Source organism: Elephas maximus, chromosome X, assembly GCF_024166365.1.
Source record: "Elephas maximus indicus isolate mEleMax1 chromosome X, mEleMax1 primary haplotype, whole genome shotgun sequence".
In the NCBI taxonomy this organism is placed as follows: domain Eukaryota; kingdom Metazoa; phylum Chordata; class Mammalia; order Proboscidea; family Elephantidae; genus Elephas; species Elephas maximus.
This window is the reverse complement of record NC_064846.1, coordinates 55,949,803-55,973,368: the sequence shown is the minus strand read 5'-3', so window position 1 is coordinate 55,973,368 and position 23,566 is coordinate 55,949,803. Positions and strand designations below refer to the sequence as shown.

Below are 23,566 nucleotides of genomic sequence, written 5' to 3'. Positions count from 1 at the left end.
AATACACAATTATGTATTGCACTGACTGGTACTTGCCACCATGCTGACTGGTCACTTACTGTCTTAATTATCTAGTGCTATTATGACTACAAGAGGGTGGCTTTAACAAACAGAAACTTATTTTCTCACAGTTTAGGAGGCTAGAAGTCCAAATTCAGGGTGCCGGCTGGTGGTACAGTGGTTAAAAGCCTGGCTGCTAACAAAAAGGTTGGCAGTTTGAATCCATCAGCCACTCTTGGGAAACTCTATGGTACGGTTCTACTCTGTCCTATAGGGTCACTGTAAGTCAGAATCAACTCTATGGCAACAGGTTTGGTTTTGTTTTTGGTTTTTGGTTTTTTGGTTTTGCATCTAGGAGAAAGCTTTCTCTGTCAACTCTGGAGCAAGCAAGGTCCTTGTCTCTTTTGATCTTCTGCTTCTGGGCAATCTTCACGTTGCTTGGCATCTCTCTTTTCCCACCTCTTCTTATTCACTTGCTTGTTTAATCTCTTATATCACTTGCTTGTTTAATCTCTTATATCTCAAAAGAGATTGACTCCAGATACACCCTGCACTAATCCTGTCTCTTTAGCGTTACAAAGATAACCCATTCCGAAGTAGGATTATAACCACAGACATAGAGGTTAGAATTTGCAACTCATGTTTTGGGGGGACACAATTCAATCCATAACACTTACTGCCTACTCAGTGGCCCATGAGGGCATCACTCATTGCCATGTATCCATCTGGCTCCTGGAGGGATGAAGGATGAATGTTAGAACTGCCATCTTCAGACCAGTTGCCACACCTCCTTCGGAAAACACCCTAGCATCTTGCCTTTCTTTGAAAGGAGCTGACTTGGTGATTGCTCCCTGAAATTGGGAATAATGCATCAATAATCTGAATGCCAGAAAAATTCTGAGAAAATATCATGGCTAGTGAAGAAACAGGAGCCCTGGTGGCACAGTGGTTAAGAGCTTGACTGCTAACCAAAAGGTTGGCAGTTTGAATCCACCAGCTGCTCCTTGGAAACCCTATGGGGCAGTTCTAATCTGTCCTATAGGTTCGCTATGAGTCGGAATCAACTTAACAGCAACGGGTTTGGTTTAGTGAAGAAACATCACTGATTTTTATGGTTTAAAAAGAAAGATAGCAGAGTGCAACAGTGGCTGGAAGACTTCCAGGGAGATGGGAGGCGTGTAGCATTTGCAGCCCAGGAGAGAGCAAGCACAGAGGGAAGGTCTTGGGCAGAGGGTCCATTCTGAGATGTTAGTCTCTGCTCTGCCATTTTCAGTTTGGGTGACCTGGGATAAACTGTTTAACATCTCCACTCACACCTCCCTCTTCTGCTCCAGGGGAATAGTAAAATACACCCTGAATGTTTGGTGTTATGATTCAAAAGCAAGTTTCTCACCTAAAGAAAGAATTAGAGAAATGGAAGATTTGCCTGAAGAAAATATCCAGAATGATTCCTGAAGAGACAAAATGATGGAGAATACCAAAGGAGAGTTAAAGAGAATATAGTGAATAAATGTAACACCTGTTAAATTGAAGTCATGGAAATAAAGAGAAAGAACAATGGAGAAGCAGTATTTGAAGATATCATGACAGAGAAATTTCCAAAAGTAACAAAAGACATTGAGTTGGTATAACCGTATTGTTGTTGTTAGGTGGCATTGAGTGGGCTCTGATTCATAGCGACCTTATGTATAAACAGATGGAAATGTTTCCCAGTCTTGTGCCATCCTCACAATCATCATTATGCTTGAGCCCACTGTTGCAGGCACTGTGTCAATCCATCTCATTGAGTGTCTTTTTTTCACTGACCCTCCACTTTATCAAGCGTGATGTCTTTCTCCAGCAGTTTGTCCCTCCTGATGTTATGTTCAAAGTAAGCAAGACAAAGTCTCACCATCCTACCTCGTAAGGAGCATTCTGGCTGTACTTTGTCCAGGAAAGATTTATTTGTTCTTCTGACCTGAACCCAAAACCAGGTCCACTGCTGTCAAGTTGATTCCAACTCATAGCGACCCTATAGGACAGAGTAGAGCTGCTCCATAGGGTTTCCAAGGAGTGCTTGGTGGATTTGAACCACTGACCTTTTGGTTAGCAGCCATAGCTCTTAACCACTATGCCACCAGGGTTTCTGTTCCTCTGACAGTCCTTGGTATATTCAATATTCTTTGCCAACACCACAATATGAATGTGTCAATTCTTCTTCAGTCTTCCTTTTTCATTGTCCAGCTTTTGCATGCATTTGAGATGATTGAAAATACCATGGCTTGGGTCAGGTGCAACTTAGTCATCAAAGTGACATCTTTTCTTTTTTAGAACTTTAAAGAGGTCCTTTGCAGCAGATTTGACCAATGCAATATATGTAGTTTGATTTCGAGACTGCTGCTTCCATGGGCGGAGCCCAGGTTACACAGTAGTTAAGAGCTCAGCTGCTAACCAAAAGATCAGCAGTTCGAATCCACCAGTCACTTCTTAGAATCCCTATAGGGCAGTTCTACTCTGTCATATAGGGTCACTATGAGTCAGAATTGACTCACTGGCACCTAACAACAAACAACAACATGTATATTCTTTTCGAAATTTGAAATTACATAAATGATTTTCTTCAAATTGCCTTTTTCACTTATTATGATTTTTGCTTCTTCAGCTAATGTGGTTTGGCATCTGTCTAGATATTTATTAGAGAAGAATTTTTCCCTTTTAGGTGAATCATTTGTTGATATATTTTGTCCATCGCTCTAGTGATTGGCAAAAGCCTTTTATGTTCATGTATTTAGCATAATGTCTGTAATATTGTTTGCAAATATTTACTCCAAACTTTTCACACTTTTAATTTTTTCCTTTGGCACTGCAGAAATTGTTTTTAAATTTTAAAAATTGTTTTTAAATTTAAAAATAATACAGTTCATAGCAGAAAAAACTGATCAATACACAACATTGCATTAAATACCAGACCACTGGGGATTCCAGCATTGAAAATCTTGAAGGCTTCAGGACATGCTGGAAAAAGTTTCAGACCTAATTCTGTGTTTGTGAATAATAGGGATAATGGCTTAAACGAGCTGTCATGTAAGGTGGCCCCTGGCTTAAAGTAATTCTCTAAATATTCATTTGCTTTCCTCCGTGGTGGTCACCTTTTCTGTGCTTCTTTCTGGACCGCACATACACCTCCCAGACAGGCCAGACCATGTGGCTCTACATCTGGGCCTATAGGGGAGGGATTTCCTCTTCACCATCATCTTCGCTCACAAGAGGGCTGGCTGTTTCAGTACCTTCTCGGTATGACATAGACACCAGGGGAATTTAAAACTGGATGTGTGACCCTGAAAAAGCTTTTAACTATTTTACAAATTTAACTAGAAAAATCAAGGGAAGTTTAAAAAGACCTTGTCTATCCCTAATAAAAATGTCACATATAAAGAATTGTGAATTATCAGAAAAAATATTTGGAATTTATTTTATAGGCAAATTCTTCGGATAGAAATAAATAATGCTAAAATAGTGTTTTAGTGTTGTTCAAAGTCTATGGTATAATGATTCAGAGAGCTATGACTCACAAACATATAAATATTAAAGAAGTACAAAAAGTAATGAGGTGTGTCAATCAAAAAGTGAATCGAACAAAGCATATATAGTGATCCAAATTTTGAAGAAGAGTATGTATGTTCCTGTGAACCTACCTATATGATATTATATACACTGAAACATATCTAGAGGTTAAAACCTGAATTAGCAACAGTGGACATTTTGTTGTGCAAAATAGTGAAAGGAAAATATGTTGTACAACATAACGAAAGAAAGGAGGTATGTGGTAATGGAAAACAATTTTTGCCTTTGTCCTTGGTTCCTGTTAAGCAACCTGGGAGTAATTGAAGTGCCTTTATCTGAAACTTCCAGACCACACCTGGAGCTTTGTGCTAAGGAGTGGTGGCTGGCCAAACCAGAAAAGACTCATCTAGGAGGCCGAACTCAACTAGCCTCAAGAGGCATGATTTAGCCTGTTACGCAGGACTGGCCAATAAAATCCTGGAGCACTAAGGATTGGTATAAGAAGGGTGATGTACCTTCTTCAGGATATGGAAGCTTCATGTTGGAAACCATCCCAGATCTCGCTCCTACGTCTCTTCCTTATGATGATCCTGATTTGTACCATTTTGCTATAAGAAATCTATAATTGTAAGTATAGTATTTTTCATGAGTTCTCTGAGTCATTCCAGTGAATTATCGAACCCAAAGGAGAAAGGGGAACGAGCAGGTGAAAGTGAGGGCACCTGGGCAGGGGGGAGGAGAGGGCCTGTGCTTGTGGCTGGCATCCTGTAGGGGTAGTGGAAAAAGCCCAAATCTGTGGCCAGGAGGTGAGAACTCTGGGGTGTCCTGCGGACTCCCCAAACTTGTGGCTGGCATCTCTCTGGCAGTCTGAAGGACAGTGTCCTTTTAATTTACGAGATCCACCCTAACTCCAGGTGGCTAGGGTCAGAGCAAGAAAGTACCCCACAGGCAGCTGGTGTCAGAAATGACGTTTAAGTGGGAAAATGGGGATTTGATTACTGTTCACATTCTGGGGATAGGATTTATGCTGATTCTTATCCATGAAGGAGGCTATTGCTGTTTTGGAGTCAAAGAGGGCACAGACCCAATTTTGATATTTTCTCTAATCTGGAAATGTAGAGAGTGTAAATAAGAAATTGGAAGTCATGATTAATCACCTACTCAGCAATAATCACTATATGGCTGGTCCCTGAGAAGCCATGGTGTCCAGGGACAAGCCGAGGTTTGGACATGGAGGAGATCTGAGGAACAGGTTCGAAGTAACCAATCTGCTGTTCTATGGATGAAACTTGTCCTTTCATCTCCCTCAATCCTTATGGTACCTTTCACAATTGAAATTATTATCATTTTTCTAACTACAAGAAAGCAGAAAGTCAGGGCAGGTTAATGACTTGCCACAGAGCACAGTGCTAGGAAAATGCAGAGCAGGGACTGAAATACTAGATTTACCCTAAAGCCCAAGCTGTGCTTCACCGGCTCCTGGAGCTTCCACTGCAGGGGCTGTCCTCTAACACTGATCAACCTGGGGACTGGCTCGATATGGTCTCCAGCTATTCTTTATTAACATTTTAAACGTGAACCTTATTACCTCCTTAATCATAAAAACCTATTGAAACATAAAATACTTTGCTTTCAAAAATAACAATAAGAGGCATATGAAAAAGTGGGAAGAAGCATTGTCATGCATATGACAGACATAAGATTAATATCCTGGACATAGAAATTACTCCAGAGAAAGATAAGAAAACACTATCAACCTAGAATCCTCATTAAGAGCAACAGAAATGCCAGATTAACCCATGAAAACCTTCCCAGCCACAATAACTACAGAAAGGCTCATGCAAAACTTCAGATAATACGTTAAATGATAAGATAAATCTTCAGAAGTGGAAATGCTGAATAGAGATAAGCTACATTTTTTAGATGGGATGTGTCTTTGTATCTAGTGCTGTTGTAACAGAAATGCCACAAGTGGATGGCTTTCACAAAGAGAAATTTATTCTCACAGTCTAGGAGGCTAGAAGTCTGAATTCAGGGTGCCAGCTCCAAAAAAAAAAAAGGCTTTCTCTGTCGGCTCTGGGGGAAGGTCCTTGTCCTCAGTCTAGGAGCTTCTCAGTGCAGGGATTCAGGTCCAAAGGATGTGCTCCCCTTCTCGTTCTTCTTGCTTGGTGGCATGTCCCTCTGTCTCTCTGCTTGCTTCTCTCTTTTATATCTCAAAAGAGATTGACTCGAAATACAACTTAACCCTGCCTCAGTAATATAACAGCCTCTAATCCTGCCTTGTTAACAACATACGGGTTAGGATTTACAATAGGATAATCACATCAGTTCACAAAATGATGGACAACCACACAATACTGGGAATCATGGCCGAGTCAAGTTGACACACATTTTGGGGGGACACAATTCAATCCATGACAGAAGGAATGTTGGGAAACAGGCCCTTCTTACGTACTGTGAGTTGTTACTTCAAATTCTTAGAATAATTTTAAGTTTCACTTGGCAGAATCAGTTAAAATTTAAAATGTTCATACCCTTTGTCTGAAATTTAAAATGTTAATACCATTTTAGAAATGGAGGCTGGGGCTGTGGGATTCACGTGGGCTTAGCTCTGAAAAGTGGCATTATTTCCCATATGCCACTTCTCTTTCTGACTGTCACTTACACTTAAAAAGGCATCGAGTTCACTGATGTCCCGAATGAGTTACACTTCCTACAAGGGTTGCTGGTGGGGGTGGGGACAGACAGGACCAAGGTGGTGATTCCTGGATTCTCTCCTCTTCCCTCATCAGCAACTGTGATCATCTGTGGAGAAGAATCCCTCGAAGCAGCTGCAGGAACTTCACAGGGAGTGGCCTTGAAGATGCCGTTTTTCATCCCTCATCCCCAACTAACTTATGTGCCTTCCCTCGGAATATCTCTAGACTTCGTAAGTCACTCTCCACCCCTAATGCTTTGTCCCAGTACTTGTCTCTGAACTGATCTGATATCCTTACCTAACCTGGCTTGCGGTCTCTACCCCATGGCCCTAGTGCCTAACTGCTGCTTAGCTTCCTAAAATATGGATCCCCCTTGGCTGCTCATGACCCTTTATTGGCATCATGCTCTTACTAATGGCAGAATTCCCCTCCATGCAGCGCCCCTGCGACCCCACCCTCCTCTAACCCCCGTGCTGGGGAGAGCCAGCGGCTGGATGTGAACATTTCACCCCCCTCAGTGGGCATATCCAAGGGCAGAAACCTCAAACATTGATCAGGCAAGGTGAGACACTGTCCCCGACCCCTACCAAAATAAAGCAGGAGAAGTGGTGCCTGGCTGTTCTTATCACCCTAACCTGCATCAAAGAAAACTGGTGATGTAATGGTAGGAGGGCCCTGCTCTCTGAGAGCTGAGGAGAGCAGTGTTAAAGGCGTACCCTGAGGGAGACCACAGAACCACAAGACCCTACTCTCCCCACAGCAGAATGTCATCTTTGAACACGAGAGCCCCAAGATAGCCTTATTATCAGCTCTCTGCCTGCCACCTGGTCAGCACTTGTGAATTGTTTAGTTTACAAAAAGAGCCTTAACAACCATCCTGTCGGATTTCTCTGTTTTCGGAGGTGACCATAAAGCACAAAGTAAGGAAGAAGCTTGCCCAGTGTTCTTGTGGCAGATGTTTTCCAGCTTCTAGCCAAGTATCTCCCAGCTCAGGCAAGGCCTTGATCTCATCCAGACTTCCTCTTTGTCAACCTGCTGCCCCTGTGCCCCAAACCTTCAGTCAAGCTGTCTATCTGAAATGCCCTCCCTTCCTCTCCCCCCACCCCCACACACACTTCTATCCCTAATGCACCAACTTCCTCTCTGGAAGTAGGTTTTCTTTCCTCAAATTTCTGCTCCAGCTTCTCTGAAGTGGAAGTACATATTTACATGCATTGCCCACAGGGAGGAAGGAGAGAGATAATGACACAGTCCATGAAGGAAAGGTGGCACGGTGGTTAAGGGTTCGTCTGCTAACCAACAAGCCGGCAGTTTGAATCCATAAGCCGCTCCTTGTAAATCCTATGGGGGCAGTTCCACTCTGTCCTATAGGGTTGCTATGAGTTGGAATCGACTTGATGAAAACGGGTTATCCTGAGACAGGGCCTTTAGGACATCTCTCTACCCTGGAGTTCTGGGCAGTTTCCTGCTACCCTCTTAGTCCTAGGATGGATGTTGCTGTTTCTCTCAGGAAAAAATATCTTTTTTTTCCAAAAGCCCTGCACCTCCCGAACCCAGACAGCTCTTGTAAATCCCAGTATCACTGGGACCTTTGTACCCCAAACCTTATGCCTTCCTTGTGCCAGTGAGGAGGTTAGGAGTACAGGCTCTGGCGAAAGACTGCCTGAGTTTGATTCTGGACTCTGCCACTTGCTAATTGTATGATCTTGCACAATTTAACCTCACCCTGTGCCTAAATTCTCATCTGTAAAAAGGGGGTGTAATATAACCAACCTCTTAGAGTTGTTCTGAAAATTAAATGGGGTAACACACACAGATATAACTATAGCTCACAGTGTCAGTGTTATTTCTACTATCTAGCTGTTATAGCAGCACTAGATGGTTAAGACAGAGGGGGAAGTTAATTCTTCAAGTATGAAAGGGCCAGTGGCTGGAAGAGCCAGGGGGTGGCCTGCGGTGCAGTGAATTACTTAATATGGCCCTCCTAGCCATAATCTTTGTGACTCCCACACAAAGATATGGTGGGACTATGCAAATAAGGTGCTTATGGCCCCTCAAGGGGATTGGACTGCTTGCTGCTAATGCAAATAAGGTGTGTGGAGCACTTGTGGGGGTGGGACCATGCAAATAAGATATATGAAACTCTAACAAGGAGATTGGTCAGCTTTGCCATCCCGCTAGGCTTAAAAGGAGGCACGAGAGAGAGAGAGGAGGAGCTGGAACACAGAAAACAGCAAGATGGCTGTGCAGCAGTAGCAAGAGCGATAGCAGCACGAGACTGCAGGAACCAGGAGACTGGCGCCAGACAGCTGAGGTGGGGCTTCCCTACCCACGGAGCTGAGAGTTGTAACACTTGCCCGAGAAGGCCCTGAGCAGGGCCCAACACCAGAGGGCAAGAAGAAGCTATCCCGATCAAGAACTGTATCCTGAGTTGTTCCTGATTCTGAGTTGTTCCCTGTTACTTACCTAATAAACCACTTAACTCTTAACTCTATGTATGGTTTGTGAGTTCTGTAAGATGTTGCAGTAACTTACAGAACCCAAAGACCAGAGGAAGAGTACTGAGGGGAGGAGGAGTAGATGATGTTAGACATGATGGGGTGGTAAAGTAGTTTAGAAAAGTTGGACATTTGGGGTATCTTTAACCTCTGCCTCATAGGAACCAGTCTGTGTTAATCCTTATAAAAGAAATTAGTATATTTTGGGAAAGTTATTTTATTTCATTTTCTATGTTATCTATTCTTACATCTATTATAAACACCTATTGGTCTTGCAATTATACGGAATAAAAAAATGGCAGGGAATCCTATGTGTTCTCATCCCCACCCACAGGAAAGCAACTCAGCTTTACAATGAGGAACATCCCCAAGGTACAGGAAGGGAGACAAGATGTCAGGGGATCCCCTTTCACAGTATAACAAGGCCCATTTTCTCCACCTTCTAAACCACACTGATTATCAAGATTTTAAATTTATGCCTAGTAAACTGACAAAAAACAAACAAACATGGTAGCTGTCTAAGGCTGGGTTCTCTAGAGAAGCAAAAGCAATAAAGGGTAGATAGATAGATAGATTTATATCACGAAATTATAAAAACTGAAATGTTTCTAGTGACATAGTGGTTAAGTGCTACAGCTGCTAACCAAAGGGTCTGCAGTATGAATCCGCCAGGTGCTCCTTGGAAACCCTATGGAGCAGTTCTACTCTGTCCTATAGGGTCGCTATGAGTCGGAATCGACGGGATGGCAATGGGCTTGCTTTTGGTCTCTTTATGAAGCAAACAAAATTTCTGACAACAGGAGCATGCTTTCTTCCACCACACCGGGCAGACTTCACCGATCGCCTGGGTCCCTGTCTGTACCTGTTAAGACCTGTTCCTATGGAGTTGATTCCGACTCATAGCGACCCTACAGGACAGAGTAGAACTGCCCCATAGGGTCCCTGTCTAGTTGCTCTAATTAGAACGCTCTGTCAGGTCGCGGTCTGAAAGGCCCAGGTGTTCTGCTTTCAGTGACAGATGAAGGGGGGGGACAACTGAGCGGAGGCGTTTCCGGTGCTTCGCGGTTGCCATAGAAACCGACGTAAAGATGGCGACCGTGACGACTTTTCAATAGAGGATAAGACCCGGTAAGAGGAGCAGGTTCTCGCCATCAGGTGTTTGGGACTCAGCAGAGGAGGTGGGTGCTCCGCCGTGGGTGTGGGGAGACAAGGGGCCCCAGAGCCAAGGGGTGATTTCCTGCTTTGGGACTCGGTGTCCTGCTGTGTCGTCAGAGAGAGAGACGGGCTGTTGTGGTCCCTGCCGGCCTGAGGGAGCCTGGTGTCCTTCTCCAGGGGTGTCCTGGAGGTGTTTCCATACACAGGTAGGGGCGATGAGAGAGGGTCTTGGGAGGAAAGGGACAGAGAGGGGAAGAGATCATGTGTGCATGTATGTGTGTGCATCTCTGCAGCTGGAGAGAGCGTGTGTGTGTGTGCGTGTGTGTGTGTGTGTGTGTGTGTCACCGCAGCTGCGGGGAGTGTTTATGGTGAGGAATACTTGAGGCAGTTAATGTGCATCATGTCGGTCCCATTGAGTTCCTAGGGGATATTAAGAACCAAGTGAGGCTTGTTGTTTTCCCTGGGTTTACGTGGCCTCTGTGGGTACCAGAGGGCTCCATGACTGCTGTGGGATTTGGTGCAGACTGAGCCCCCATTTATGATTCTCCCATGAACCACTTATAACTATGACAGTTGTCAAGTGTTGCTTTCCTAATTCTGTCTAGATTTACTAATTATCCTTCGAATGTAGACTACAGCTTCCCTTTCTCCCTCATCTATCCATATACCTATCTATTCATGTGTGTATTAATTTATATCAGTAAAACTCATAGATTCCTATTTTACTCAAAGGTTTACCATCTGCTGCTATCATTGTTTTCATGTTTGTTTTGTCCCCAAAGTGGCCAGTGGAAGCTCCTTCAAGTTGGCCTCTGTGTCCATTTGACAACTCCCTAGAGATGAGAACGCACTTTGCTCTCTGAGCCCATTTCCCCATCTGTAAGGGAATTAATGATGCCTGCCCCAGAGCATTGCTTTGACGATTTGGAGAGAAAAAGTCTGAAAATAAAACCCTACAGCCTGTGGCATCTGTGGGACTCAGCAAATGTTGTTTCCTCCTTCCGCCTTTTCCCCCATCTTTCTGTGAACGCCATGCTTCTGTCGTTAGCATAATAGAATAGCAGAGCTAGCAGAGAGCATAGATGGAAATGTACCAGCAAGCAGGGATAAACCCCCATTTCATTGTGTCCCAATGTTCTCTGTAGTAGAATTCTGAGAATAATATTATTCCTGACCATTTATTTTTATTTTCAAAATACTGATTTACTTTGGTAGCAAATGGTTGTTCTTCGAAGACTAGTGAAGGCAGACAAGACCCATTAAGGTGAAGTGAGCTATATCAAGTATTCGTTTACCTAAAATTTCAAAAAATGGTTACTTTTAAAGAGATAAGCATCTGTATCTACTGATAACAATGCAAAACTGCTTTATGGCTTCAAACAAAACAAATGCCCATGACAAAACCAGTTGTATTTAATTTTATCTAAATTTACTTTCAGGCAATGGTCCAGTAACACTTTTCCTCCCAATATTCTCTGTGACTGGCGCTTTCCCCTCCATTACTGGAAGAAACAGTCTTAGTTTTCACAGGTTTTTCTGTTTCTTCTTCAGGTCCTCCTGTGGCTCCAGCTCGTTGCGGATTCTCCAGCTTCTCCTCTCCCGCCTTCTGGTCCACCGTTTTCCCCGCCGCAGTCTGACCATTTATTTTTTAAATCTTTTTCTCTTCTATAGGTGAGTATTATATAATCCTAGTTTTCAAGATGAGGCAATTGAGATACTGCAAGGTGAAGTAAAGTATTCAAAGTCACACCGTTTGTAAGTGACACAGCTAGGGGTTGAACTGAGCACGTCTCCAGTACTGTACTCCTAGCCAGTCCAGTTAGGAAGAAGAAAAAGGCACTTGTTGAATGATGGCAACCCATGGTGGTTGATGTTAGGCAGCAATCATAGCTCTCTGGGTGGAAACTATGCCTCAGTAGTGATTTTGCCATGTAGCAGAGGATGTTTCTGTAAGTAAAGCAAAAAGTTAATAATTATAAAAATGAAAAGGCAGTGATCATCACTGTTACTATGCAGTAGATGGCTTGGGTGTTAAAATCATTCCCTGCACTTCCATGGTGAATTACTTTCCCTTTGAGGAGCTCAGAGCACTTTTTCAGATGGGAATCCCACTCCCCTGTCCCTGAGGCGTTGCTGGTTAGGAGCAGAGCTACTCTGGGCCCCTTGGACAGGTGAGGCCAGATGAGCCCAGGTGCCTTATCCAAGGTTCCCTAGACTTACTGGGTTAGGTGTGGCACTGGGGCCTAGGTAGATCTCCTATCTCTCATCCAGATGTCTGTCCCTCATATGTAGTGTTAGCTTGCAACCCTGTGTGTAGTAAATCACTTTTCAAGGCTCAGGGAAATATGCACCAAGGATTAACTGGCAGGTAACATAGGAGGACCAACCCATTGCCGTTGAACTGCTTCCTACTTATGGTGATCCCATGTGTTACAGAGTAGAGCTGCTCTATAGGGTTTTCTTGGCTGTAATCTTTATGGAAGCAGATCCCCAGGCCTTTCTTCTGCAGTGCCACTGGGGAGGTTTGAACCCCCAACCTGTAGATTAGCAGCCGGGCATGAAGCATTTGTGTTATTGTCTCACGGTTCTAGAGACTAGAAGTCTGAATTCAGCTTGTCGGCAGGGACATGCTCTCTCTGAAGGCTCTAGGGGAAGGCCCTTCCTTGCCTCTTCCTAGTTTCTAATGGTTCCTAGCAATTCTTGGTGTTCTCTGGTTTGTAGGTACATCACTGCAATGTCTGCCTCCAATTGTACATGGCCGCTTCCCTGTAGGCCCCTCTGTGTCCCTTCTCTTCTTTTTATAAGGACACGACTCATATTGGATTAGGGCCCACCCACTCCTGTATGACCTCATGTTAACTAATAATATCTTTAAAGATCCTATTTCCCAACAAGGTCATGCTCACATGTACGGGAGGTTTAGGACTTCGACATGTCTTTAAGCCCATTGCTATTGAGTCGATTCTGATTCATAGCCACCGTATGTGACAGAATACAACTGTCCCGTAAGGTTTTCTAGGCTGTAATCTTTATGTGAGCAGATTGCCAGGTCTTTCTTCCATGGAACCACCTGGTGGGTTCAAACTGCCAATCTTTCGGTTAGCAGCTGAGGACTTAACCATCGTGCCACCTGGGCTTCCTAACGTTATCTTAGTGTGGTTTTAATTGCATCTCTGTTACTAAAAGCAAGTTTGAGCCTCTTTATATATGTTTAAAGACAATTTGCATTTTTTCCTGTAAGCTGTTGATATTCCGTACATGTTTTTGAATGGGTAATTAGTTTTTATGCTTTTCTGTTTTAAACTTTGATATAGAAGTGAGTCAACACTTTGTGGGAGATATAAGTTACAAACATTTTTCTGAATGTTCTTTTAATTGGCTATCATCTTTCTCCTACAGATTGGCTGATGGGTTCAAACCACCAACCTTTCAGTTAGCAGCCAAGCACTTAACCACTGCAGCACGAGGGCTCCTTCTACTTATGGGTGGAAAACCAAAAACCAAACCCATTGCCATTGAGTTGATTCCGACCCATAGCTAGCTGAGATATTTATTTGTTCTTACCATTTTTTTCACTTCGAAAACCAAGACATCTTTGACGTAGGTAAAAATGGAAAATTCAAGAAAGGAAAAAAGTAATTAGAAACTTGTAAAAGTCTACTTTTCATGGGTAGGCACCGTTAAGAGTTGAATATAGATATTGTTTTCAGAAATTTACTATGTGAATGTCACTTGTATATTTAAGGACAACAATGAGATGATATTACTTACAATTTTCTGAACTGCTTTTTTCCAGGAAAAGTCAGTCCATGTGTATCAAGATAAATCCAGACAATAATAAAAGTGGCAGTAGAAACACTAACGGTCAATTTTAGAATAAAAATAATGTTGAAAATGGTTAGTATTTATTGCTGACTTCCTCCGTGCCCAACACTGTTGTATATGCCAAAGCTATACTTACTCATTCAATCCTCACAACAGCCTATGAGGAGGTGCTTTGTAATCGATTTTAATCATAATGGAACTGAGGCACACAAAGCAATTTGCAGGGCCAAAACTTGAACAAGGCTGTGTGGCTCCCAAGTCCATACAGCTACACAGTATACACTACCTCCTGTTGTAAGACCTTACTATTAATCAGGGCAAAGCACAATAATAGAAACTGAGGTACTGTGATCATTAAGGTTATGTGTCACCTTGGCTGGGCCACGATCCTCAGTGGTTTGGCAGTTATGATGTAGCTTGGCAGTCGTATGATGATGTGATCACTTCCAGGATGAGATTTGATATAATATGATCACCTCCATGATGGGATCTGCTGTGAGTAGGCTTTCAGTTGAAAGGGCGTTTCCTTGGGGGTGTGACCTGCATTGAATATATAAGTGGACTTCCTGGCAAGTTTCGTGGGCTTTTGCTTACTCTGGATCCTGCACCTGGCTCCCATTCATCTGACCTCCACTTCTTGGGTCTTGAGCTAGCAGCTTACTTGCCGTCTTCCCTGCTGATCTTGGGATTCACCCATCTTTGCAGCCTGTGAGCAATAGCCCTGCTGTCTGACCTGCCAATATTGGGTTCACCAACCCCTGCAGCTCTGCGAATCAGGAGAAGCCACTATCCTGGCCTGTGGACTTGGGACGTTCCACCAAACCAAAACAAACCCGGTACCGTCGAGTTGATTCCGACTCATAGCGACCCTATAGGACAGAGTAGAACTGCCCCATAGAGTTTCCAAGAAGCAACTAGTGGATTCAAACTGCCAACCCTTTAGGTTAGCAGCTGTAGCACTTAACCACTATGCCACTAGGGACATTCCAGCTTCTATAATTTCGTGAGCAATTCTCTTGATATAGATCTATCTATATATATTTATATTTTTTATATATATATACACTTTGCTGCTTTTGCTTCTCTAGAGAACCCAGCCTTAGACAGCTACCATGTTTGTTTGTTTGTTTTTTGTCAGTTTACTAGGCATAAATTTAAAATCTTGATAATAATCAGTGTGGTTTAGAAGGTGGAGAAAATGGGCCTTGTTATACTGTGAAAGGGGATCCCCTGACATCTTGTCTCCCTTCCTGTACCTTGGGGATGTTCCTCATTGTAAAGCTGAGTTGCTTTCCTGTGGGTGGGGATGAGAACACATAGGTTTCCCTGCCATTTTTTTATTCCGTATAATTGCAAGACCAATAGGTGTTTATAATAGATGTAAGAATAGATAACATAGAAAAGGAAATAAAATAACTCCCCCAAAATATACTAATTTCTTTTATAAGGATTAACACAAACTGGCTCCTATGAGGCAGAGGTTAAAGATATCCCAAATGTCCAACTTTTCTAAACTACTTTACCACCCCATCATGTCTAACATCATCTACTCCTCCTCCCCTCAGTACTCTTCCTCTGGTCTTTGGGTTCTGTAAGTTACTGCAACATCTTACAGAACTCACAAACCATACATAGAGTTAAGAGTTAAGTGGTGTATTAGGTAAGTAACAGGGAACAACTCAGAATCAGGAACAACTCAGAAGTAACAGGAACAACTCAGGATACAGTTCTTGATCGGGATAGCTTCTTCTTGCCCTCTGGTGTTGGGCCCTGCTCAGGGCCTTCTCGGGCAAGTGTTACAACTCTCAGCTCCGTGGGTAGGGAAGCCCCACCTCATCTGTCTGGCGCCAGTCTCCTGGTTCCTGCAGTCTCGTGCTGCTATCGCTCTTGCTACTGCTGCACAGCCATCTTGCTGTTTTCTGTGTTCCAGATCCTCCTCTCTCTCTCTCGTGCCTCTTTTTAAGCCTAGCGGGATGGCAAAGCTGACCAATCTCCTTGTTAGAGTTTCATATATCTTATTTGCATGGTCCCACCCCCACAAGTGCTCCATGTACCTCATTTGCATGAGCAGCAAGCAGTCCAATCCCCTTGAGGGGCCATAAGCACCTTATTTGCATAGTCCCACTGAATCCTCGTATGGGAGTCACAAAGATTATGGCTAGAAGGGCCCTACTAAGTAATTCACTGCACCGCAGGCCACCCCCTGGCTCTTCCAGCCACTGGCCCTTTCATACTTGAAGAATTAACTTCCCCCTCTTTCTTAATCATCTAGTGCTGCTATAACTGAAATACCACAAGTGGATGGCTTTCACAAAGAGAAATTTATTCCCTCACAATCTAGTAGGCTACAAGTCCAAATTCCAGGCGTCATCTACAGGGGAAGGCTTTCCCTGTTGGCTCTGAAGGAAGGTCCGTGTCATTAATCTTCCCTTGGCCCGGGAGCTTCTCCGCTCAGGAACCTGAGGTCCAAAGGACATGCTCTGCTTCTGGCACTGCTTTTTGGTAGTATGAGGTCCCCAAGTCTCTCTGCTCACTTCCCTCTTTATATCTCAAAAGAGATTGACTTAAGACACTATCTAGTCTTGTAGATCTCATCAATATAACTGCTGCTAATCCATCCCATTAACCTCATAGTCATAGGATTTATGGCACATAGAAAAACCACATCAGATGACAAAATGGTAGACAATCATACAATACTGGGAATTATGACCTAACCAAGTTGAAAGATATTTTTGGGGGGCACAATTCAATCCATGACACACTCCCAATCATTTTACGAGTCCCAAATAGTCATTAACAATCAGTCGTTCAGTGGGGCAAAGAGTACTCAGGGTGAGGTTACGCAGGTACCAGCCATTCAGGTCTGCAGCAGGTATCCATTTGCTCTGGTCAGGTTCTCCAAAAGTCATCTCAGATTAACCCTTTCTGGCCTCTGATAAAATTTACCTGAGAGATTATGCCCTTGCTCTGAGTCTCTCTTGAGGTATCAGTATAATGTTAGATTTCCCCTACTGCATTACCCATTTATTCCTTCCTTTACCTTCAGCTATTATTTCTCCTTCCTTCCATTTGTCATTTATTTTTACCCAAACTTTTTGACCTTGGGAAAGAACATCAGGTTTAGCTGCTGTGCTAGTCCATATTGCTGGTAGCAACACCAGTCTAGCAAGTGCTTCCCCCTCAATCCACTCCCATTCGTGTTGGGTGGGGTTACCTGGGTATAACACTAGTGGGCTATCTCAGCCACTAGGCAATACAGCAGTATTCACTGTCAACCCCAATTTTGCCAGATGGGGGAAGGTACAATCCATCCCATCAGGCCCTTGAGAATTCTGGCATACAAGTTCAGGGGTATAGTTACAGTCTCTTGCTTAGGGATCACCCCTGCTTCTAGCAGTTGCAGCTGCATCCCTGGTCCTGGGGCTGTAGCAACCAGCAGGAAATAAGTAATTTTAGGTGACATGGGGAAAAAGTGTATGGTGGCACCAGCATCCTCCCCCAATCCCTCTTCCGCAGATACCCCAGAGAATCGTAGCAATCTGTCCAGTGGTGATCCTCCCTTTGCCCTCCACATGTTAACTGTGAGCACATACTCATGAAAGCATGTGAGCCAGCCCTTCATGCCTTTATCTCCCTCTGTTTTAGATAACAAATGTTTGAGTTGCCCATTCCAATTCTCTATCAAACCATTACTCTGAGAGTGGTGTGCAACATGGTATGTCCATTTACTATGATGTTTCTTGGCCCGTTGCTACACCCTGTGGGCTGTAAAGTGTGTTTCTTGGAACAGTATCTTTTGTTCCAATCCCTTAATGGTGTTTTTGGCATTTGCATCTGTCACAGGATATGCAAAACCCAGTCCAGAGTAAGTATCTATCTATTCCTGTGAGGACCCATTTGTAGCCACCTGGTGCCACGAGTGTCATTGGTCCAATATAATCAACTTGCCAGCTATGTGCAGGGCCTTCCCCCCAGGAAATCTGCCCCGTAGGTATCTGCAACCTCTGTCTTTCATGCTGGCAGACAGAGCAGTCCTTATTGGCATTTTGTGCCTCAGAGGGTGCAAGAGGGATGTGTCTAGATTCAGCCCATCTCTGTATTGCTGCAGCACCCCCATATCTGCCCATTTCATGGACCCCATTGGCCAACTCACATGAGCGTAGCAGCAGATCCACTCGCTGCCTCCAGTAGCCTTCCAATCCAGGAAGGGCCACAGGCTCCTCCTCCCGGTGCTATATAATCTTATGGGACCATGGACCTATATGCAGCTGGACATTGCCCGAACTGACATTATGTGGCACATGGCTATAATTCACCGCGCCACACATACCACCCACAAATAAGCCCTAGTAATGTTTTCTTCAGGATCACATTCTTCCAAAAGATTTCTTATGCAGATATTTATATATTTATACATGTGTGCATGTATTTATATTTTTATGTACAAAAAATAAGATGCCACCTTATATTGTTTTGTAAACTTCTTATCTCACTCACCAAAAAAAAAAAAAAAACCCATCGCCATCGAGTCGGTTCCAACTCATAGCTACCCTGTAGAATACCTCAAGTTACATTGATGGTGAATAAAAATTAGCCTGTATCATATTTTTTCATGGCTGTAAGAATACAATTGGCCAATAAGGATACATAAAAATGGCTAAAATTTATGATGTGCCAAGTGCTTTTTATGTATTGATTCTCTAGGAGGAGGACTCTCCTTTGGTAGGGAGGTGGACATCTCCTGAGGAACCCACTGTGAGGGCAGGCTCGCATAGGTAAGTGAGGTAGGATCTAAGTATGAAGCACATGGGGAAGGTGAGGGGGCACATAATGCTATTACTGAAATAATAGTTCCCACTATTTTCTCTGCATGCTTTCTAAATATAGTTACCTGTGTTCTACTACCCATTCTTACACCTCATGCTTTTGTCAATGAAAGAGGTGTGCCCTCTCCTGGGAAATGGCTGACTTCAGAGATGGGGGGAGGGGTATTCAGCCAGGCTGTGTGTCTGGGCGGGGAGATGGCTGGGGAATCAGTGGAGGAGACCCAGACAGGTGGTAGGCATTTAACATGGCCGTGAATATATAAAAGCTAAAGTTATAACCCTTGTCGTGGGTTTTGGGCCATCTGCTAGTCCCCTTATTTCTTCTTTTTTGTGCCCTGTCTTTCTGTCGATCCATAGCTCTGTCCCTCTCCTATAGATGTCTGTAGGGAGCCGTTCTCTTGGAACTTAAGAAAGAAGATGAACTATTAGCTTGGATCCAAGGTGGGTATGAACATGAGTACCCCCGTTGACTGGGGGTGGGGGTTGGCTGTTGGCAGTTGGGTGAGACCAGATCACATCTTGGACCATTGACTTGCAGCTTTCCAGACACCTCTGCCCTCGCCCATTTGTGTACAGGAAATGGGGGTGGGTGAGCCAGGATCATGTCTATAGAGCGATTGGTAGATACTGTGGTGGGAAATGGGGAAGGAAGTGATGCAAAGAGGGTCCAAGGACGTCGGCTATGTTGCGTAACCAGTGCTGTAGATTTGGAAAGGCAGATGTTCTCTGGATTGAGAGACTGCCCTTGTGTGTTTTTGCCCATAGATCTGCCAGTGGATCTGCTGTAGAGCTTGTCTACTTTGGAAGCAAGGAAGGCGGAGAGAATCGCACCGGATCAGTGCAGGTTGGCGTGAGAACGAGGCCTGCCTGGGTAGACCTGTAGGGGAGTGGTGTACACCAGCATGGGGTCAGAAGGGCTGGGTGCTCCTTAGCCTCTCATGTTCTCATCTCAGCAAGCTTTCCCACGGTCCGATCTCCTGTTTGATGCAGAGGAAAGAGTGTGTAGGGCCTGGGCAGGGTATTGTTTGGGAGTAGTGAGAGTGTGGAAGGGATAAAATGAGGACGCAGGTTTTCTACTGATCGATTTGTACCACACAGTCAGTCTCTGCTATTTCTTTCATGTCTCTCTATGTGACTTTGTGCATAGAGCAGTACAGTGGGAAGAGACTCAAAGCCCCGTTTCATTCTTCCAGATCAGGTCCATCTTCAGTGGCAGCTGTGGTGGCCTCGGAGTGGCAGAAGAACATCCCTCTGAGCAGGTCTGCACCCAGGAGCCGTCATCTTCCTCCAGCCTGAGTGTGCCTCTGCCCTCTGTCTGTATTATTAACAGAGGCTGTGTGTTTTCAAAGGGGACTCTGTGACTGTCGAGCCGACAATTGACTCTGACTGTTGCTTCCAAGGCTATAGCCTGACCCAGTGAAAGAGTGTTAAGACACTGACCCGAGACACCTTGAGTTGTAAGGCCGATACCGAATAGGGCTATATAACGAGACTTCAGCCATGTCTGAGAATAAGAGTGGAACCCATGCTAAAACTAGGAAAGGGGCTGGCATAAAGGCTGAAGCAGAGAGGGAGGCTACTGACATAGTCAAGGCCAGGGCAGGGTTTGAGACAGATGCAGTAGCAGAGACTAAGGTTGCTACTGAGATGAAGACAAGAGCCCTGTCAGAGCCTACGGCTCTGGTCAAAGGCGTGGCTAAGGCCATGCCTAGATCCTGGGCCAGGTCAGGGGAGGAGATGAATACAGACTTTGGTCCCAGGGCTGAGGATGAGGCCGCTGTGGTATCTGGTTTTTCTTGTGTGGCTGAGGAGAGTGCTGCATCTGAGGCCAGACACAAAGATGAGACTGATACTGATGCCTGGTTCTGGGCTGGGGAAGAGGCCAGTATCGGTTCCTGGTTCTGGAACAGGGAAGAGGCTGGTGGTGATCAGACGAACGCTAAGGACGAAGGTGAAACTGATATTGGTGCCTCAATCAATACTGAGGAGTTGGGAATAGAGGCTGCTACTGGGGCCAGCTGGAAGCCTAGGCCAGGGGCGGAGGAGGGGGAGGAGGAGGACAAAGAGGAGGAAGAGGACGAAGAGGAGGAGGGGGAGGAGGATGAAGAGGAGGAGTGGGAGGACTACGAGGAGGAGGAGGAGGGGGAAGTCGTTATTGGGAAGTGGTTCTGGGTTGGAGATAAAATTAGTTTTGACCCTAATCCTAGACCTGTGTACAGGATAGTTAAGCCCTGGGTAACATGTGAAATTGATGAAAGAAATAGGCCCAAGGACTGGTCTGAGGTAACTATCTGGCCCAATGGCCCTGCTGAAATTCCGGCATTGTTGGCATCTGGATACCAGGTCCCGTCGAGGACAAGGCCTCTTTCATATACTGCCCAGTCCTCAGGTGAGAAAAACACGGGTTCCCTGCCTGCGGCAGAAGCCGGTCTTCGTGAGGGCACTTCCATATGCCTACAGTCTATAGACGCGTACCCATTTGATTCTGAGACTTGCACTCAGGCCATAGAGAAGATCAGAGGGCAGATCAGGATCAGGGAGCTGAATGGGATTAGGCCATTTCCTTGCCCTTGCAAAATGGAATGCCGCCTGAATTCTGAGGACTTTGAAAAACTTGTTAGCTTACTTAAGTCAAATGCTGATCCTGTCATTCATAAAATAGCTCAAATTGCAATGGGTATCATCAAGGTTCATCCCCTTGCCCAAGAGCTCATTAATGAGATGGGTGTGCTGACTGTTATTGAAAGCTTGCTCGATTTTCAATTCCCGGACATGACAAGAAAGGCTGAAATTACTCTGAATCCCATTTCTGCGGAGGAAAGACAACGCAGGAGTATATTACATGTTGTGCATATGTGTAAGGAAACCGTGTCTTTTCCCTTGAACTCACCTGGTCAGCGATCTGGATTAAAGGAATTAGGGCAGCTGAGTGCTGACCGTGACCATCACTTCATTGTTGCCGCTTACCTTCCAGAGCTTTCCCGTATGCTATCCCTGGGAAATCATAAAACCAGAAATCTGGTTTTGAAAGTACTTTTGAATATGTCTGAAAATCCCATTGCAGCAAGAGACATGATGAATACTCAGGTATTGTCAGCATTAAAACTCATCTTTCACCAGAAAGAGGCAAAAGCCAATCTTGTTACTGCCGTGGCCATATTTGTTAACATAAAGGAGCATATCAGAAGGGGATCGATTGTAGTTGTTAATCCCGTGAGTTATAATGAACTCAAGGCTGTGTTCCGTGAAGTTAAAACGATTATTGAAAAAATTGTAAAATGAGCCAGAAATAAAAGAGAAAACTTGGAACAATCTCCAAACTTTAATAGGCCGTATGTTCCCAAAGAGCCTTGCATAATGCTGTGCTTATCACCATGTGCACGTTATAAATTGCATCTTTAACGTGATGTTACTTGTGACAGCCTCTGGGTTTGAGCTAGATCATATTTGGATATCAAATGAATATTACCCCTTGAGCCGAAAATACCTGTTGATCTTCATCCTGTCTAGTTTGGGAGATGTGTAGCATTTTCCGTAAGGAGATGGTGAACCGACATTGGAAGTAAGCCAGCTTGTTCATTAGTATCCACATAGATCCATTTGTGGCTTCACGTGGCAAAAAATGAAAAGCAAAGCACAACAAAAGAAAAAAAAACCCTTGAGTTTATAGTCTAGTTGCAGAAATAAGGCATATACACACAGAAATATGAGCGCCAGTACCGACAGCGTATATATGCTCGTAGCCAAACGTGCCCTCTTGATCCTTAAAGGAAGCAGGGATTGCTACAGTGTAGACTGTTTAATGTAAAAGGAATAACTATTTTCCCTATTCCACCTGCATCACACAACTCATTCTACAACACGTAAACGGACCTGAGTCTCAGTCAAAATGTCATGTTAGTTTATTTAATTTTTTATCTCGGTACCACATTTGGAGTTCTCATATTGTCAGGCTATTTGGTTTATGTCAGTGTCATCTCTTACAGAAAGAAAGGAAGGAGGTTTACAGGGGAAACGTTCTCCGAGTGCCTACTCTATGTCAGACACTGTCGGCACCACATTTTACAGGTTTTTTTTTTTTTCTGTCTCTTTCTCCCGATGATCCTGTTGGATAGGCTACTAGTGTTTCTTTTTATTCTAAGTCATTAATCTGGGTAGTCTCCAATGAGAATCTGAGGGATTTAATTTTTTCCTACATTCCCATAGCTGGCAAGTGGCATAGCTGTTTTGTATGGTAATCATGTTTGTCTGATACCGAAACCCACCGTCACCACACTGCCTTACAGTCCCCCTTCACTTTTTCCCATGGTGGTCTTCAAGGCTCAGGGACTATTTGATTTGAATGGCTCAATTCTGCTGTGAATGATGTCCCTGCCGGGCTTGCAATTCTTAACATTTAACTTTCTCCAATCTGGCCATGTCAGTTAGGCTTTTGGCTCCACCTGGCTGGAGGTCAGGAGAAAAGTCTGGGATGTATAGATGGGTTTGGCCCAGCAGTGTCTGCGACAGTCGACCCAAAACGGCAGCTGTCTCAACCCACAAGATGGTGATTTCTGGAAGTCTGTATGGCCCAGAAAGTATTCCCAGGAGTTTGGCCTGTGGCTGAGTTCTGTAAGTCTTATGGCAGGAAGTACAGCCCATGGTCTGAGCTAAAGAGAAAGATTCTGTGTGTGAAAGTATCGGGTTATACGCTTTAAGACTTTTACACAGTTAAATGAAATCATGCTCTCAGTACTGTTTGTAACATGCTTTTTCCCTAGCAGTATATTGTGAAAATCTTTCCATGTCAATAAATGTACTTATACAGCATAATCTTGAATCGTGTAATATTTTGGTATGTAGTCTCCCGATTTTTTCTTGCATATTTTCTAGTATACATATGAACACATTTATTCTTTTGCAAAAATGGGAGAGTGGTATTCTGCAACTTGCCTTTTCCTCGTCATTATTTTCCTAATTCATTATTGTAGAGATCTGTCACATGCTTTTTATTAAGAGCTTCATTGAGGTATAACTG

General features: G+C 44.1%; 3 protein-coding genes across 8 annotated transcripts in view; 2 read left to right on the top strand and 1 right to left on the bottom strand.

The window, feature by feature from the left end:
* Positions 1–23,350, top strand: part of LOC126069641 (protein BHLHb9-like) — a 53,680-nt gene extending 30,330 nt beyond the window's left edge. Inside the window, exons 4-7 of the mRNA XM_049873246.1 lie at positions 18,926–18,990; positions 19,315–19,393; positions 19,743–20,609; positions 20,700–23,350. Coding sequence (XP_049729203.1) covers positions 20,050–20,609; positions 20,700–21,831 — 1,692 coding nt within the window. The 5' untranslated portion in view covers positions 18,926–18,990; positions 19,315–19,393; positions 19,743–20,049 and the 3' untranslated portion in view covers positions 21,832–23,350. The remainder of the gene's footprint in view (positions 1–18,925; positions 18,991–19,314; positions 19,394–19,742; positions 20,610–20,699) is intronic.
* LOC126069623 (protein BHLHb9-like) overlaps positions 1–23,566 on the top strand; it is a 283,683-nt gene that overhangs the window by 30,299 nt on the left and 229,818 nt on the right. The window contains exon 1 of one of the 6 annotated variants that reach the window (XM_049873209.1): positions 9,820–9,868. The exons of 2 other annotated variants lie outside the window; for them this stretch is intronic. The gene's annotated coding sequence lies outside the window, so the exon portion shown is untranslated. Of the gene's footprint in view, positions 1–9,819; positions 9,869–9,904; positions 9,919–10,036; positions 10,102–23,566 lie in introns of those variants that run through there. 3 more of the 6 variants (XM_049873218.1, XM_049873216.1, XM_049873213.1) reach the window with 3 other exon arrangements.
* The window catches only part of LOC126069639 (protein BHLHb9-like), a 241,386-nt gene that overhangs the window by 128,010 nt on the left and 89,810 nt on the right, over positions 1–23,566 (bottom strand). The gene's annotated exons all lie outside the window — the stretch shown is intronic.